The sequence below is a fragment of the Rousettus aegyptiacus genome, unplaced genomic scaffold, assembly GCF_014176215.1.
Source record: "Rousettus aegyptiacus isolate mRouAeg1 unplaced genomic scaffold, mRouAeg1.p scaffold_m13_p_16, whole genome shotgun sequence".
Classification (NCBI taxonomy): domain Eukaryota; kingdom Metazoa; phylum Chordata; class Mammalia; order Chiroptera; family Pteropodidae; genus Rousettus; species Rousettus aegyptiacus.
In genome coordinates, this window is record NW_023416291.1 from 21806125 (window position 1) to 21825647 (window position 19523).

A 19523-nucleotide genomic window follows, 5' to 3' on the forward strand; every position below is an offset into this window, starting at 1 on the left:
CTCAGGAATCAGTGCCGCTTCTTTTGTGGGAAAAAAAATTTCATTTTTTTTTAGCCAGGTTTCTGGTCGCTCCTAAAAACCTCTATGCAATCCTTTGAAACTCAAATATCTTTCTATGTGCTGACCCTTTTCCAGTCTCTTAATTTCTGTAATATTGTCACTTGTCAGGTCAAGATGAAAATGTGTCCAGTGGAGGCCTGGATCAATCTTGCTTATAACACCCATGTATCAGTTTAGTATTTGGGAGAATTTGTTGTCACCCTCTTCCACCAGGCTTCCTCTTCCTTGGTATATTTCCTTTGTCCAGGTGGCAGTGACATTTGCACTGGGAAGAGTGAAAGAGTTTGTATTCACTTCATAGGGAACATTAATGGGGGATGATTTGAGGAGGGTCATCTGGGGAATTTCAGGACTATGATGACACTAGGAGCTCAGAGTGAAAACTACCCGAGGAGCAAGCGAGCTGTCGGAAAGGCATGAGCACTGCTTTTCGGCGTTCTTTTCGTTTGGCTGAATAAATCACAGTTGGCAAGCATGTCCTGCGGCCAGGCCTTCCCTTCATAGCTTTGTGGTAGAAATGTGCAACAAAGTGACCACAAGATGGAGAAGATCCTGCAGGCGTGGATTCAGCATCGGTCCTTGCTATCCCGCATGGGGAAAAATAAGAGCTGGATACCCAAGCGAAGAGTCTGTTTTTCGCTCCTGATGCCAGGACATAGGTCTTCGGTGACACATAACAAACAGCCGGGCAGGTGCACCAGCTGAATGACAAACAGCTTTCTAATTGCTGTTAATGCATTGGTAACTGGTCTAAAAATTGGGTCCATTTTTTTTTTCTATGTAGAACATTTTTAATCTACCTAACGATGAAGGGGCTATAAAAACGCCACCGCTAACAACAACCAAATTTTATATTTGGGTAGTAATAGTAACATTATATTTTCATATATGTCATTTCATTCATTATTTGTGTTTAACTCTGAGATGAGAAAACTGAGGCTCAGAATGGTTAAGTAACCTTTGCAGGGTCAGGCTACTAGTTAAAGGTAGAACTGGGTCTAGCACTCAGATAATTTATTCTCTTATTCATCAAATTCACTTATTGCAGCAGGAGACAAACAGAGAAAACACCTCCCCTCATGGTGCTTACACTCTAGTAGGATGGGACCGTAAATAAGATAAACGGGTAAAGTATATCGTATGAGAGTTCGGAGTGCGATAACTGCCGTTGATTAAAACAGGAAGGAGAATAGGAAATGCCGGGTTGGGGCTGGGGTGGGGGTTGCAATTCAAAATAAGATAGTTGGGGAGAGTGTCAATAAAATGGTATTTAAGCAAAGACCCAAAAGAGGTGAGAGAAGTTGTCATGCAGAGATCTGTGGATAAAGCTCTCTAGGCAGAAGGAAACAAGTGCGAAGGCCTGAGGCAGGAACGAGCCTGGCATGAGGCCTGGATGCTGGGGTGTAACGAGCAACGGGGGAGGGACAGTAGCTGAGGTCAGAGATTAAGAGGGACTCTGACCTTTATTTGTACACTATGGGAAGCTCTCAGAGGATTTTGGGCAGAGGAGTGACATAACATGAATGGTTTTTTTTAAAAAAGAATTGCTTTGGCTGCTATGTTGAAGATAGAATGTTGAGGATGGTGAGTAAAGAAGCAGAAATGCCATTTAGGAAGCTATTGCGTCCTAGTCTAGTACTTTTGGCTTGAATACACACTGCCTCAATTAATAATAATAAATAATAAATATAAAAATATAACAAAAAATAGTGAAAATAATAAAAAATCTTTAACCACACCCTTGTGTATTCTTTCTCAAATACTGTATTTTTATCGTTTTTAGTTAACTTTTGACCCCAAAACTTAACAACTAATAGCCTACTGTTGATCAGGAGCCTTACCGATCACATAAATAGTTGATTAACATATTTTCTATATTATATTATTATATACTGTATTTTTACAATACACTAAGCTAGAGAAAATAAAATATTATTAGGGACATCATAAGTAGGAGAAAATACATTTATAGTGTTGTGCATATTTATTGAAAAAAAGTCCATGTACAAATGGACCCGTGCAGTTCAAGGGCCAACTGTATTTTCTGTCTCTGTGTATTAAGAATTTAAATGACCCTTTAAATGACACATTAGCTAAAAACAGGTACAAATTGTTGTGGAGAGTATTTAGGTGTTATTATTACTACTCTATTTATAGATCAATACTACTTGCATCTATAGATGGAATGGATTGAATTAAATCACTCAGAATCATGTTGAATGTGTGCATTGACTCCATTCAAAATAGGTTTTTTCACAATACATTGAGCAGTTTAGAAGTGCTTCAAATTGTATTTCTGGTATACACAAAGTGTGGAATGGAGCACAGATCAAAGGAATGTGGTGATGTGATTTAAAATATGAAATTAACATTTAAAATAAGACTGAAATAAATCAGAATTTACATAAATCTCTTAACTCTTCCAGCTCCAAAAACTGTTGGGATGGAATTTCAGATATTTGTTATCAGCCAAATTTGGGTTTAAATTTTAACTCAACTCATTTCTGCGCTTGAATAAGTTTCTGAACTTCCAGCTGATGATAATTTTGTCTCTGAACAAAATATTTTTAAAAATTCAGTTGTCTGAAGGGGCTGGAGAGCAACCAAATGTTGGTCTTTGGGCAGAACTTGGGAAGAACGGTCTTGATCTAAGGAAAAGAAGCTTGATAAGCACCACGTTTAACCAGATTTCTCCTTGAGGTCACTTCCCATTTCACAGTTGCTCTTAAGAAAAAGGGCGAACAGATAGAAAGTGGCTGAAGAGAAGACACTGAATCTAGGGGTTGTTGGAGTAGCTAGAAATCAGTGGGAAACATTCTGGGAGGTAGAAGCAATAGAGGGGATTCCGAACATCTTGGTACCAGATCCTCTCAAATCCATGGCTCCCTCTGTCTGTGCATGTGCAATGTGAGACTCCAAGGAAACCACTGGGAAGCAGCTGCTAGAAGGCTGAGATTTCGGCAGCTGCTTGGTTTTGGGAGAGAGTTGGAATTGAAATCCTGCTAAGTTAGAGAGACTTGTGAAAAGTTTAGGCTTTTCTTTGAAACTCTGGGAGGGCCATGTCTTCGGAGTAAACCCAGGATAAAGTATTACATCATAGGACTAAGGAAAAAGGAAAAACTCCATTCTTAAAAAATCTAGAACTAAGCTTCCTCAGGATCAAGAGGACCCACTGATAATTTAATTGATTGCTAGGATAATATTCAACATTCTTTGAAGAAAAATCACAAAAATCTAGCACATATAAGCCAGCGTTTAATATGCAATAAGAATGTGAACAAGAAAATATTAATAATTGTAGAAAAAAGTCAATAGAGTGAGGCCTAGAGATGAGTCAGATGTTGAAATTAGCAGACAAGGATTTAAAACAGATATTATATATATGTTAAAGAATTTACAGGAAAAGATGGACAGAATGAGTTAACAGGGAAATAACAGCAAAGAAAATTATAAAATAGAATGAAATGGGATTTCTAGGATTGAAAAATACAGCATTTGAAATAAAAGTAATTATTGGATAGAGTTAGGAGATTGGATATTGCATAAGAAGAGATTAGTGAACTTGAATACTGGTCATAAATACTATCCAAACTGAGAGATAGAGAAAAAATATTTTTAAAAAATGAACAGAATCTTGATGATTATGAGATAATGTCAGTTGGTCTAATATATGTGTAATTGGACTGTCAGAAGGAGTGAAGAGATACTGGGGCAGAAATATATATTTGAGGAAATAACCATAAATTTGGTATTTATTACTGGAATGTATTCAAGATGAATGCCAGTTCTTGAGGGCTGAAGGCAGGGATCAAATCAGGACCAAGGAACAATTTTGAGTGGGGATGAAATTAAATAAAAATAGATGACCATGAAACCTGGAATGTCCACGCTGCTCAAAGACCACCCTGTTCTCACTTCTGCACTTTGACTCCCTTTCGAGAATACTGTTCCTCCTCCTCTGGTTTCATGTGATAGAGTGTTGAAATGGACTCAAGATCTCAGTTCAAACACTAGCTCTACCTCTCACTAGCACATCGTTTCAGTCTGCATGCTGGGGTCATCATTCGTTAAATGAAAATGATGGTAACCTTCTCACAAGGCAGGTCCCTGTGGGATAGACTATTTTGTAGTGTGGTGCTGGCCATATCATAGCTAGGCTCTCAAGAGAGAGTAGTTTCCTCCTCCTGCTGAACCAATTCCCACAGTGGTTATATGGTATTACTACCCACCCAGGTTATGTAAGTGACACATGTGCATTAGAGAAAATTTGGAAAATATGTAAAAACACAAAAGAGAACAATCAGAGGCAACTATCATTCCAACATTTTATTGCATTTCCTTCCAAACTGTTGATCAATCAATCAATCTATACAAACATTTTAAAATAAACTTCCTTTTGATTATGACAGTTGGAATACATACTTCTTGTAGGAATTTGGAAAATACTGAAGAGTATAAAGAAGAAAATAAAAATCACTGATAATCTTACTCAGAAATAATAGCCACTATTAACATTTCAGTTTATTTTCCTTGAGTCTGTTTTTCAAAGTATATACATTCAAACAAATATGAACACAGTCTTCATATAGTTTAATATCCTGCTTTTCCCCTCTTAGCATAGTGTTTTGGATATTTTTCTATGAAATCAAATGATCTTAGAAAAATGGATATGTAATACTTTATTACAAATTATATACAAATAAATCATTTATCAAATGCTTTCTCTAATGGATATTTAGTTTCAAATTTTTTTATTATAAATAGTGAATGCTCTTACAAACATTTCTGAAAAATTAGTATTTATCAATTAAAAAATATTTTTTAAAACTGTTTCTTAGCAAATCATTGGATAAAAAGATATTATTATTATTATTTTACATTACATTAAATTCTCAGCTTTTAATTATTTTAATTTCACAATGATCTTTGAGGGATGTAGGGGAGGTATTATTATATTAGTTTTGCAGACTAGAAAAGTAACACACATCTTAATTAGTTTCAAGTATACAGTACATTGGTTAGACATCTATATAGTTCATAAAACGATCCCCCCAATTGCTCCCTCCCTCCCCTGGCCCTCTACTTAGCCATTATATTAATGCTAAGGATGTTATTATTTTTAAGATCCTTGCATATTACCTCTTCATGGTTTTAAAGAAGAGAAATGACATGTTTGAAAGTATATGTGATAAAGATCAACCTGAAAGTAATGTGAGAGACGGGTCGCAGTGAGGCAGTGAGCTGAGGCGGGATGACAGTCGAAGAGGCAGTAACTAGCTGGCGGATTGCTACTGAATCAGGGTGGTGGTGATGGGAAGGGAGCGAGAATATAAGGGCCCAGACACCAGGAAACTGCCTGGGCTGAGACGAGTAAAGTGACTCCCAGCTTTGCTGTAAAGGGTCTAGGAAAACGCCGATGCAGTGAAAACAAATAGAGACATTAGAAGATGCTGGCTCGGTCTTTTGTTAGATTTATTGAATTCAGGGTGTCAGAGAGCCTTCCAGGTGGGGATGCCCATCAGGGAGTTGGAAAGGCATGTCTTTTTCTAAGGCTTTCTTAGGTAAATGGTCAAGGGTTAGGCTTCTAAATTAAGAGTCATTTTCGAATAGATAATATGTAGTTTGAACTATTTGGAAAGGGTTGCTTGAAAAATGTAAAAAAAGGAAAGTGTAATTGTGAACCATACAGCAAGCAAAACAGGCAAAGTGATTTTGTGACCTCGAACTGTCAGAAACTGTAAAGGAGTTGGAGAAGTGTGCACTCTCAGAAGTGGGATGGCTGTGTCACTCTTGCTCTCCTGTCTAACTTTCCAGCATCCTGGTAGTGGGGGTAGCCCTACGAATGACTGTGAACATGGCTGTGTTCTGTGTGAAGTCCAAAAGTGGAGAGAAGAGCTGGCAGAGAGGGAATGTTTGGATAAAATGTTAAAGGAACATGTGGTGACTGCACGTGTTCCTGTGAAAGCTCGGCCTCCCTGTTGGTTTCCGCTCCGACAGGACAGACCGCTCTTCCTCCCCCATCTGTTGTCTGAGGGCTTGTTATTCAGTGGCACCCCTAGTAGCCAGAGATGGAGGGTGGGGCATGCTAGTTAACAGGGTTTGGGGTGTGCCAGTGAGCCGAGCATGGAATGTACTAGGGAGCAGAACTTGCCCTAGCCAGTCTGTGCAGGGTACTGAGGCAGGCGAGGAAGACTTCCTTTCAAGAATGCTGAAGTTGTGATGGTCAATCTCTCACTTAAGTAGTTTTAGAAAAATTGCAGTGTGAATGCACAGGGCTTTATGGAATTCTGACCTTTTCCTAAAGTTCTTTCTGAAGGTTTCAGCTGTGTATTATAAATCTTAAAGGAAAATAATTTTCATAAATAGAAAAAAAAATCCCATAGCCATAGCCACTGATAATATTCATGACAAATGATAGATAAAAAGTTTGACTAGAAATGCATGCATTTAAAAGTAATTCTAAATAAAAAAACATACAGCAGGACTTTTGGAAAATTCTTATCAAGTAATTTTTAATGATTGTACCAAAAATGTAAATCTGATACAATGATACAGTTGCAATTTTGGTATATTCTTTAAATCTCCTAGGTGCTTAAATTATGATGTAAGTTTGAATCTTTTTTCCCTCCAATTCAGAACTTTGTTTCTATGAATATCTTTAGAAGTTCTAGAGTGGCGATAGTGACAGGTAAATTCATTGAACTGATGACTTCCAAAGGCCAGTCTGCAGACCACTGGCATCATTATCACCTTGGGATAAAATATTCTCTGAAGAGCTATTTGATTACATTCTGTAAAAGACACCACTTCCGTTCCAGGTCTCCAGGTTCTCCTGCTTCTTATTGTAGGTCAGAAAAAAATCTCAACAAATTTCAAAAGAACATAATAAAGACCATATTCTCTAAGCACAGTACAATAAAACTATGTCAAAATGTAAAGATAGTATTAATAAAACAGGCCATATGTTTGAAAACTAAAATGTATATCCTTAAATAATTCATGGGTTGAAAAGGAAATAACGTGGAAACTATAAAATCCTCGGAAAAGAATGACAAGAAAAGTACATATCTAAATATATGGGATCTATCTAAAGCAAAACTTAGGGGTAAATGTGTAGTCTTAAATACATTTACCAAGAAATGACACTTGAGAATAAATAAGCTTAAAAATTCATATTTAAACGGTATGAAAGGAATGGACTAAAAGTCAACTGCGCAAGATAATAGTAAAGAAAGAGCAGAAATAGAAATAAAGAAAAAGCATTGACAAAAGCCATTTATTCCATGATGAAAACCTCTAAAACAGACATAGAAATAGGAAAACCTGAATTAATGAAAAACAATGAAACAATTAAAGTCATCCCTAATCCCTCTCTTCTCCTCTCAAAAGACACAAACAAGGTGGTTCAGAAAGCTTTATTCTAACTTTAAGGAATGAATCATTCTTTTTGAGTGCAGTGGTACATAACAGGGAAGAAAAGTTAACCTATTTATTTTATGAGGCCAATCTTATACATATGACATGTTGAATTGTACACGTGAAACCTACAGAATTTTATTAATAAGTGCCACCCCAATAAATTTAATAAAAAATGATCTGAAAAAAGTAATTCTTCAATATTAAAATACATTATGAGTAGGTAAGGTTTACTGAAGGATGGTTCAGAAAAATCTATAAATGTAATATACTACTCCAAGAGATTAAATGAGAGGAACCCGTATGATTGTCTCAAAAGAATGTAAGCATTGTTAAAAGTCAAAAGTCATGCATGGTAAAAAGCTCTTTACAAACTAGAAATGGGAGGAAATTTTCTTAGCCTGAAAAAGGGTATCTACCAAAAAGCTGCAGCAAACCTTATACTTATTGGAGCAGTCTCACCAATGTTAGGATGAGACAAGGATTCCCGCCGTCGCTCTTACTCTTCAGCATTGTGCAGGAGGTGCTAGCCAACACAATAAAATGAGATAAAGAAAGGAGAATAATAATAGGACAGGGAGATATAAAACTGTCTTTTGTACGAAATATGATTCTCTAGATAGGAAATTAAAGAGAATATGAAGACGAATCATTAGAACGAAAATTAAAATTCCCTAATTTTTCTGACTGTAGGGAAAGCATACTAAAATCAATGGTGCTTTCTATCCCAGCTATGAGCAATAAAAAGTGTTATAGAAAAAGTAGTGTTTTGAGCAGCAACACAAATCATAGGATACATAGAACTGTGTGTAATAAAAATGTATAAGACCTTTATGGAGAAAATGATAACATGGCAGTGAAGGACATTTGGTAAGATCTGAAAAAGTACACAACTATATATTATATTCATTGATGGAAAGACTCAATATTATTAATATGACAAAATATTTTTAAATTAATCTATAAGTTCAGTGTAATTATAATTAAAAGCTTAACAGGACATTTTATGGAACTTGACAAGCTAATATTAAACTAAATTTGGAATTGTAATGGGCCAAGAATAGCAAAGAAATTTTTGAAGCAGTATAAGAAGATTTGCTCTGCAGGATACGATGACTCATTAAAACTAGAGTGGTTACATCCCCTGATCTTTCCCTACAAACCTGCTCCTCCACCCTCTCTGTTCTCCATGCAAGCAAATAATATTAAAAATAATCCTCGTCTCTCTCTTCCTCTCAAACACTGCTTCTCATCTGTCAGGAACTCCTTTTGGCTCTGTCTTTAAAATATGCAAAATTTGATCATGACTCGTGACCGCCTCTGCTACCACCTGGTCTTACCATTCCTTGCTTCTATGCTTGGTCCACTCCAGTCTATTCAAAGCAGAGGAAAGCCAGAGTGGTCCCTGTAAGAGTAACATAAGTTATGTCATCCCTCTTCTGCTCAAAACTCAGTAGTGGCTATCTGTTTCACTCAGAGTAAAATCCAAAGTCTTTAAAGCAGTTCCTAAGGCCCTTCATGATCTGGCTTATTGTCCAATTACTTTGCCATGCCTGCTCCACTGAAGCCACGCCGGCTTCTTTCCTACCCCTTAAACGGAGCAGGCATATTTTTGGTGCCTTTGTAGTGACTGTTTCCTCTGCCTGGAACATGCTGTACCTCAGGTATCTCACCCAGAATGGGCGACTGCCTCACTGCATTCAAGTTTTTGTTCGAAGTCGCCATCTCTTTGAGGCCCACCTTGAACGCCTTGTTTAACATTGAACTCTCCCCAGCACTCCTGGTCCCACTGACCCTGCTCTACATTAAAAAAATAATAATAATAGATCTGTACATCTCCTAACTTGCTACATCACATACTTATTGTTTTGAGTGTTTATTACCATGTTTTACCATCAGAATGTAAGCCCTATAAGAGAGTAGGATCTTTGGTTTGTTCGCTCTTCTATTCCCAGTCTTGGCACATAGTTGGCAATGAATAAATATTTATTGAATGACTGAATGAAGAACAGTATGTTATTGGTGCAGAACTAGACAAATGAATGGAATAAAGTAAGTAGCCCAGAAATAGGACCACTCATAATGACATAAAATAGAGATAACATAGAGATAAACAGGGAAAAGAATGGATTATTTAATAACTAATAATTTATTTTGATACTTAGTTATCTATATTGAAAAAAAATTAAATTTTTATCTTATATCGTACACAAAAAAATTATTTCCATATTAATTAGCAACCTCAAATGAAGATCAAACTTTAAAACTTTTGAAAATGTAGGATATTATTTTTATAATTTTCATTTATGGAAAAAATTCTTGCGCATGATACACAAAAAGCACAACTATAAAGGAAAATGTAGAGAGATTTAACAACAATTAAAATTTAAAACATCTGTGTGACAATAGGCATTATAAGTAAAGGTAAAAGGCGAATCAGACACATCAGATACAAGATGATATGTGCAAATATAAGACTGACAAAAATTAATATTCAGAATATATAGACTGCAACAAATCAACAAGGAAAATATGATAACCTAACAGAAAAATGGACAAAGGCAATCTACACAAGAGCAAATGTGAATGGCCAATAGGTAATAGGAAAAGATGCTCAACCTTATTGGTAATGAGCTAAGTATATGTTAAAATCATGATTAGATACCATTTTTAAACCTACCTGATTGACGAATATTTATATAACTTCTAACATCAAATGTTCTCAAGGCCCAGCAGAGAGCTCCTACATTGCTCGTGGGTCAGTTCTCCCTTAAAGCTCATTTTGCCATTTGTCCACAGACACGAGGACCCCAGAGTGCCTAGGTGACAGCTGCAGCATATAATTCAGTGGACTCTTGCTTTGTTCTTTGATGGATGTGTACCCTTTTGGGGACTAGGACCTTTAACTTTGCAGAGCAAAGAGTTGTGGGACAGGAAGTACAGTTCTCCAACATGTCATTGGGAATGATGGTAGGTGGAGCCAAGCCTGTTTCTACTCCTTGTTTTGCTAATACATGTATTCTTCTTTTAGGGGACATGGTGCCCCAATATCTTTTGGGGTCTTGGGGTCTTTGATTCAATGCATATTCAGTGTTCTTAAAGATATCACCCCAACCCCACAGAGGAATGTCTCTGACTGGTGCTGTAGCTGTAGTTCTGGGCTGTTCCAATGCTTTCCCAGGATGGCAGCTCCCGGGTGGCATGGCATATAAAAAGATAGGTGACAACTGTAGTCATGGGTTTATTGCTGTATCTTCTGTGCTGTAAACTGGGTCTCTTGGTTTGAAACAATATTATTTGGAATAGTATCTGACTGATACTATGAAAGCAGGAAATTGAAACTTGTACCTACCTATCTATCATCTGCCTGTCTGCCTGCCTGTCTATCATCTGTCTGTCTGTCTGTCTAGCTATCTATCTATCTATCTACCATCTATCATCTATCATATGTTTCTGTCTGTCTACCTACCCACTCACCCACCTACCAACACACCCTCTATATATATCCTATTGGTTCTGTTTCTCTGGAGAACCCTGACTAAGATAATTCTCTCATCCCAGAAATGCAGTGAAGTAAAATTAATAGTGAATCTTTGTTCCAGAGACTTGAGGCTACTCAATTTTTATAAATACTCAATAAATATTTAGTTATATTTACTAGCAGCAAACAATTCCCTTGCAAACAGGAAAAATGACATTAGCAGTGAGTAACTGAAATAATGCATATGTTTATGTTTTTATTTGAATTTTTTGCTTTTCTTTAAAAAAGTATGCAGTTTTTTATTTGTAAAGTAATATAAATCTATTACAGGAAAGCTTGGAAAATGAAAAAAATTTTTCTATATTCTTACTACTGTAATACAGTCATGGTTATAACTTTGTATATTTCCTTCTGGTCTATTTTGGTATGAATATTTTTTCAAAGTTGTAATAAAAACATGCACGTAATTGTTTTTTCTTTATAAATTTAGCTTTAGGCAATAATGATATAGTCATATATATATTTCTATGTCGCATTATTATCACAATAGTAATTTTTTTACTGCATTAAATTTCATCATTTGGCTCCATTATGGTTTTTTTTAACTTAACCTATTTTTGGTTAGTATATTTCCCCTCACATTTGAGCAAATATATTTTTGTATAATGTGTAACATTATGCATATTGCTTTTTGATTATTGTTACTCTGAATTTTTAAAGCAGAATATTAACAAGTGTCAAGAATTTCAGTAAACTTCTAATTTTTCTTTCAGCTCTGTCATCAAATCTAACAAATCTAGTGATTGTGGGAGTAGGAGGCATATATTAATTTGCCAACTGTTGTTCTACCTAAGATCTTAATTACATATGACTTAATAATGTCATGTAAAACTTGGGTGAGGCAGTAATCTTGTTTATATCTAGGCGTTGGCCACAAAATAGGAGTTGTGGACAGTTTAGAAACTCGTGGCAAAAAAGAAGGCATTTTTATTTGGACCCCAGGGAAATGTTAGTCACCATTTTTGATATGTGTAAGCATGTGCATACTTGAGAGATGGGTCTTAGTTTCCTCAGCCTGTTGGAAGGAATGCTGTAACTACTGGTACGAGCGCCATGTTTGCTAACTGAATGGGATGCTATTTTTGTGGGCTTCTTTCTTTGTTCCCTCCTTCCCCGCCTTTGTCCTTCTCTCTCTTTCCTCATTCATTATATTTAGTAACAGAACTCAGAAAAATGTTCTTTTTGGGGAGCAGTGATTTGTCACATGAAAGTTTATAATGATTTAACATCTTTTTTTAAAAAAAAAAAACAGCACATAAGTGAAATTGTTAATCAAATACTATGTCATTCTGTGTTGATTTTGGGAAGTTTTCCATTTGAATCAGAAATTTAGTGTTGCCTTTCTTCCTTCGTCATTTTTTTTAAAGCATGACTAGGATGCTGATCATTAAATAAGTTTCTACTATTAATACGAGTTATTATGTTTTGACGAGTCCATAATGAATTGAGTGTGGAAATCGTTCATCAAACGCAGTTATCCTTTTACTATGTTATTTGAAAAGTGTAGCTTTACTAAGTCCATTAAAATGTGAGGCTTTCTGTTTTTGCACAACTAAAGCAGAGACATTCTATGCAAATAATCTTAAATAAAATTATTTTAAAATGTTAACTCTCCTTTAAAAAATAATTTTATTAGTTATGTTTGATCACCAAATAACAAGAACAACTTCTCTTTTCTAGTGTAACAGAGCTTCTAATATGCGATGACCGTATTATTTTTGATAAAGGACTAATGAACAGTATCTTGTGTTTTCCTTAGGAATGGGCTGTTTCTGGGGAGCTGAGAGGAAATTTTGGACCCTGAAAGGAGTATATTCAACTCAAGTTGGTTTTGCAGGAGGCTACACTTCTAATCCTACTTACAAAGAAGTCTGCTCAGGTAGGAAGAATTTGCTCCATCAGATTACTAGGAGGAGCAAGGAAGGGCTTGTCTCAGCTGGCAGATGATAAGGTCTTTAAAATGAACATACAATTTTTTGTGTTTACTAAGTCATCTCTTCCCTATTTCTGTAAATAGAATTGTTGGCCTCTCTATATTTTTTAGAAGACAATAAATCTTTCTGGAATGTATCATTTAACTACAGAACGATCGCTCTCAGACTTACTCACTAAAACAATCATTTATTAGCTTATGATTCTGTGGGTCAGCAATTGAGGCTGAGCTCAGCTTGGCAGTTCTGGTCTCACCCAGACTCATTCACGTGACTCCAGTCAACTGTTGGGTTTCTTGAGGTGGGGAGGTTAGTTGGTTCAGGATGGCTTCAATCATGCCTGGCGACTGGTGCTAGCTGTGGGTTAATACTTGCTGTTAGCTGGGATAATGGGCATGATGGAGCTTGTGTCTTTAGCAGGCTGGTCTGGGCTAATTCACATGGGATCCCAAGAGCAGCAATGAGAACAAGCCCTGTTCCTCTAGCACTTCTCAAGTCTTTTTTTGGTGTCACAGTTATTATTGTTTCATTGCTCAAAGTATGTCACATGATCCAGCCCATAGGCCATAGGGGAGGGACTCCCCTATGTGTTTAGGGGAGGTATGAAGATATTGGGACCGTTACTGCAAAAGTCTACTACATAGGACAAACATGTCACATACCAGACATGTTGTCTTGAGGTAAAAATATTAAAAGGCAGGCTATAACGAAGGGATTGGCAAACTGTGTCTTTCAGGCTCAATCCTACCTGCTGCCTGTTTTTAGAAATAAAGTTTTATTGAATATGCCCACACCCATTTATTTATATATTATCTGATTGCTGCCGTGCCATAGTGCCAGAGGTGAGTCGATGCAACAGTTTATGCCCTGAAAACCTAAAATATTTATGATCTCTGGACCTTTATAGAAAAAAAATTGCCAACCAGGATAGGCAGATGCCCTCATGGCAAATTCTAGCTTGAATAATAGATAACCTTCTCTGGATTTTAGTATTTGGGCTTCAAGGATTTCCTTTAATTTTCTGTCAGCTGAGATAGCATTTAAAACACATTTTTTTCTTGATCTTTTTTATTTTTAAAATAAAAACTGTATATATTTAAGGTGTACAACATGATGTTTTATAAAGTAAAATGATTACTACAGTCAAGCTAACTAACATATCCATCTCCTCACATACATTTTGTGTGTCTGTGTGTGGTGAGAACACCTGGGATCTACCCTCTTAGCAAATTTCAGATAATCAATATCCTATTATTAATCACAATCAGCGTTGTGTATATGAGATCTCTGGAATTAATTCATCCTATATAACTGAAAGTTTATACCCTCTGACCAACATCTCCCCATTTCCCTGACTCCTGCCCCTGGTAACCACCTTTCTCTTTCTGCTTCTATGAATTGGAGTTTTTTAGATTTCGCATATAAGAGAGATCATGAAGTATTTTTTTTTTTTTTTTTTTTTGGTGTCTGCCTATTTCATTGAGCATTAATAGCCTCTGGGTTCATCCATGTGGTTGAAAATGTCAGGATTTCCTTCATTTTTAAGGCCGAATAATATCCCGTTGTATATATGCCACAATTTCTTTATCCATCACCTGTCAGTGGACACTTGAGTTGTTTCTGCATCTTGGCTACAGTGGACAGTTGCTGCGGTGGATGTGGGAGTGCAGATCTCACGTCAAGCTACAGATTTTATTTCCTTTCACTATATACCCAGGAGAAGGATTGCTGGATCATGTGCTAATTCTATTTTTAACTTTTTGAGAAATGTCTATACTATGAAACACATTTTTAAAGAACATTTTTTTTTATTCACCATCTTAAGAGTTCTTAATAGGGAGGGTTTATCTAGATATATGGTCTACCATATAGACAGAAATGGGATTTTAAAAATGTAAAAACAGTTTTATTCTTTAAAATAAGGTTCAAATTGGCTTTCTTTTTTTGAGGGCCGTCTAAACTCTCTGAAGACACTGTGAATGAAGGTGGGGAGGAGTTGGAATATGGAAGTTTGTTCAATAATGAGCGTATTGAACGTTGTCTACAATATGAATTCTGATTTTGAAATAAAATTTGAGCTGTACAACAATGAAAATCTTATAAAATATACACGTTTGTGTTGTTCTTGTTGCTAGAGATGGATTGAGACGTTCTGATTGGTATTGAGAATGTGGAATGTTGAACAAATACTTTAATGGTTAATTTTTTTTTTTTTTGCTTTTGTTTCAAGATTAAACAAATGCTTATGCAGAGCTGTAAATAGAGATTTAGATAAACCCTAGAGATTGGCCAGGCATATTCTCCTGTCTCAGGAATGGAAATGAATAGATTCCTTCCTGTAACTGCAGATGGAACTCAATAGCCTAAGAGAAAAGATAGCTAAAAAAATCTCCAAATAGCTACTGCTTATACTATGATTCTCTACCAGCAATATGTTAATGATCAATTAGAATATTGTGATTGCTTGTTTGCTCAGACTCATTCCAGTTCAGCTCTTCATCTTCACAATGACAACATGATAATGCCCCTTTGTTGAACTCCTACTATGTGCCAGACACTGTAATAAGCACTTATGCATCCTTGCTTTTTTTTTTTTTTTTTGACCATGTAAGCTTTCAAACAGTCCCATGAAGCGTCTCAGTTTTTGTCTTTTACAGAGGGAGTGTTGTGGCCCAGGGAAGAAAAGTAACTTATCCAAGGTCACACATAGCAGAAACCCCATCCTCATTTACTACTCTTAGCTCAAAGTTTATGCCATTGCTCATGGCGTAAGTCACCCAATTGTCATCATGTCCCAGCGATTCTCCCTTTATTTGTTCACACTTCCCTCTACCAAGTCACACATTCTTTTTCATATTTATCCCCTGTGTCTACACTTTTTAATGTATTGGTGTGCCTTTTAGTGATTACTGTGAGGAAAATACCAAGCACTTTTTGTCTTTCTGTTGTTTAGAAGGGAAAAGGAGAAAACCCTTTTAAGACACAGTTCCTGGGAATAGCTGGTGTGCTAGAGGACTGTAGCAATGGTGAAGTACGGAAACCACAGAGCTCGGTAAAGAACTGTCTATTTGATGTGAACACTACCTGCTAAGTTAGAGGTGGCATCAGGAAGCACGGTTGTCATGGAAACTCGTTCCTGATTGGGAAAAGATAGTTATAGGGTCTTACCCAGGCACAGAAGGAGAGATTATCTTTCCCCAGGCCTTTTTTGTTCAGATCATGAAAGGGAAAAACAAAAAGGCAGAGGGAAGCTGTGATAGAAAGATCCCTCTGGCACAGAAGTGGTAGAGCCTTCAGATCCCTGGGAATAGCAGGGAAGGAGAACAAACGAGGTCCCTAGCTGGAGTGATTATGGTAACCAGCTAATTAAAGGTTTTGACTAAGAAGAGGATGAGAGGAGACAGAAAGGGAGTTACACTGGCTGGACCTCCCTGCTGAAGCCTTGGGTGCTCAAAGCCTCGATGAACAAATCAGCCCTGGAGGGTCTGCCTTGTAAGGAAGAAAAACCAAGTCTCCACTAAAATGCATAGTAATTGCCACAGTTTCATGTGAGAAAAATACTGGTCTACGCTCCAGTATTTGTGTTTGTTTCAAAATTACTTACTCTTGTGTTTGTAATTAAGTTTGTAAAACTTTGGTTACAACCTAGGAGTCTTTCGTAAAGGGGTGTGTGTGTGTGTGTGTATAGGTATTCATTCATTCATTCATTCATTCAAGAAGCTTAAGGACCTTAATCGGTGGACAGATTCCTCCCCTCATATAGCTGTACACTTGAGGCTAAGGTACCATTTGATTTCTTGGGGCATGTGCTAAAAATATAGGGGTAGCACTCAGGAGGGAGTTCTCAAAATCTATAAGGCTAGCTTTACCACTCCACCTTACCCCATCACCAACCTATCACATGATGATGAATGTCAGAGCTTCTATAAACATTGTTTTGGCACACAGCACAGTGATCACGAGCATGACTGTAGTTCGTTACACCCGCTTGCTAGTAGCTATGCACAGCCTCAGGGAATGAATGAGTGAGCCAGTGTGTACACAAGTGGAACAGCAGGTGTGTATTGAGACAGGATACATATTAATGTTCGAATGGTATTTCCGTGTGGCCGTTTATGGGCCTGTGGCTGGAGTAGCAATTAGGCACATAGAAAAGATATATGGCCTCTAACAGATGAAAGGAGGTGAGCCCCAGAGTGACACATGGATAGAGTCCACTCTGACATGTAAGCAGAACCTTATCGAAGGCTCACCAATGGGTCTGTTCCATGCTGGGTGATCTGCCTGAGACTTGAGCCTGATATATGTAAAAGACACAAGAGGACAACAGTTTCTCAAGAATTTGCAATAAAGTTACCCTTTGGGAGTGAAGGTATAAAATAAGCCTATAATGCATCAGAGCCTAAATAGGTAGTCACTTAGAAGAGAGCTTTGCTTCTGGGTCTGAAGAACGTCATGGTAACCAGATGGAATGCCCTGACCTGTGTACAAGAAAAAAAGGACCTCATCAGGAAGGCTGGTCAGTCAGGCCAGCATGGGAAAGGGGGAGTCCTGCTGGTACCCTGTGGGTTGCTCTGTAAGGTTTGGTTGCTGGACAGACGCCCAGAGCCTGACACCTTGACACGTTTTAAGTTCTATCGCTAACTACTTTTGTTCTGATCCACATTCTGTAGAAACTTATCTTTTTCCCTCCTGTGGATATTGTTTATAGAAAGAAAATAAAGAGACCAGGCCAGTCAGCCAGATAGTTCGAATTCTCATTTCAAATTCAATTAAATGTTATGCCGAGATGTATATCTCAGTCTATTATGAGTTCGGTCTACACAGGTCATTCTCTTCATATTGGATTAATCTCAGGTTGAACTAAATGATACAAGTGGAATTTTGGCCTTTGAAACTGAGATTCAGAAGCCAGAACACCATGATTTTCTAAAGGCTGTGATTTCCCCCTTGCATATTGCTGGAGACTTCTTGTTCTTCACATGTATTCATTTTATTTAAATCTGTTTTAAAAATGACCATTCTCCTATAACAGGCCTTTAAATTTCCCTTCCTTGGATTTATCAATTAGCACTAAACCCAGAGCTCTCAGGGTGAGGAACTTGCACCTCCTAGATGTTTCAGGCCTGAATTGTGCGCTCCCCGAGAGCCACCAGCTCCTGGGTCAGGAACCCAGCCTCTGCTCTTATGACACTGCTTGGCTACTCTTTCTTGTTGGTTTTTAGATTTGTCTCTAAGAGATGTGCTGAAAAGTAATTTCAGTCTTAGTGGCCACCATTCTGTTCCTAAAATGATTTCCAAGAATTCATTCATTCATTTGGTGTTCCCTGAAAGCTCAGTGTAAGCCCAACACTAGGGAACCCATAGAAACCTGGACTGGAATAACCATGAAGAGCCTAAGGTTTCATATAGCCTTAAGTGCACCATTTATTGGGAAGGTGCCACATACACTATGCAGGTATTAGGGGAAGGTTGTTTATGGTACCTGTTTTCCAGAATTCTTTCTCTGTAGTCAGATGAGAGCTTGAGCATTTACATTTGTTTTAAAGAGTTGTGTTGACCCTGGTACCTGTGCGTGAGCTCTCTCTCTCAGTCTGTCTCTCTCTCTCTCTCTCTCCTCTCACTGAAAAAGGAAAAAAGAAAAAAGAAAAGAAAGAAAAAAGAACATCTCTCAAATAGATACTAAATCCCTCCCTTGCTTCCTCTCCTCCATTCTTACGCTCTAAAACCTCCCTATGTCCTCCTTAGATCTCCCTTCCCTTCTCCCTCCCTACAGTTTTATCTCTCTTCCTCTCCCTCCATCCCTCCCTCCCTCCTCTCTCATTCTCTCTCTCTCTCTCTCTCTCTCTCTCTCTCTCTCTCTCCCCCTCTCCTTCTCCTCTACCTTCCCCCCAAACATTTGTTATGCAAACCAACTGATTAACTGGCATGCCATTGCTTTACTACATTGATTTTAGAAGTAATTGAGCTATTCACATTCTTGAATACACTGATAGAGAATTATTCTTACATTTTATAATAACAACTATACAGATGAAAATATGAAAAGACATTCTGCGATGGATAAGCATTCTGGGTTAATTTCAGTGCATTAGCCTAATACACAAATAACCTCACTTCTGGCAAGAAAACCCAGGATGTTCATTCACTGGGTAATATCTTTTCGTATTTTGCTTACAGATGTTCAGAACAATCCCATGTTTACTAGTCTTTTCAAAAGCTTTGAGAACTCTGCACAGCGGAGTGGCACTGAAACCAGAAGCTTACAAGGGGCTGTACAACTTTTTCTCATAAGCGAGATTTATACAATCACCACAGAAAATCTAAGGCCCAGATACTTTCTTTATCAACAGTGTGCTCTGGTAGATTTTCAAGCGACATGTTCAACAGGAGTCCTGAGCAGGAGCCTGCGTCTGGGAGGAGCAGTGCGGGTGGCTTCCTGTCACCTTCCGGTGGTATTGATGCCCAGGTCGTTTCATTTCCTGGACTCGGTTTCCTCTCATAAAATGGGGGCAGTGCTGCGTAACGAAGCCAATAGGACTGTGGTAAAAAGAAAATAATTTCCCATTGTAAAT

The 19523-nt window shown here is 37.4% G+C and overlaps 1 protein-coding gene across 6 annotated transcripts in view; it reads left to right on the forward strand.

The window, feature by feature from the left end:
• MSRA (methionine sulfoxide reductase A) overlaps positions 1–19523 on the forward strand; it is a 329836-nt gene that overhangs the window by 153138 nt on the left and 157175 nt on the right. For all 6 annotated transcript variants that reach the window (XM_016160905.2, XM_016160906.2, XM_016160907.2 and 3 more), the window contains one exon: positions 12777–12896. In XM_016160905.2, the coding sequence (XP_016016391.2) occupies positions 12777–12896 (120 nt within the window). The remainder of the gene's footprint in view (positions 1–12776; positions 12897–19523) is intronic.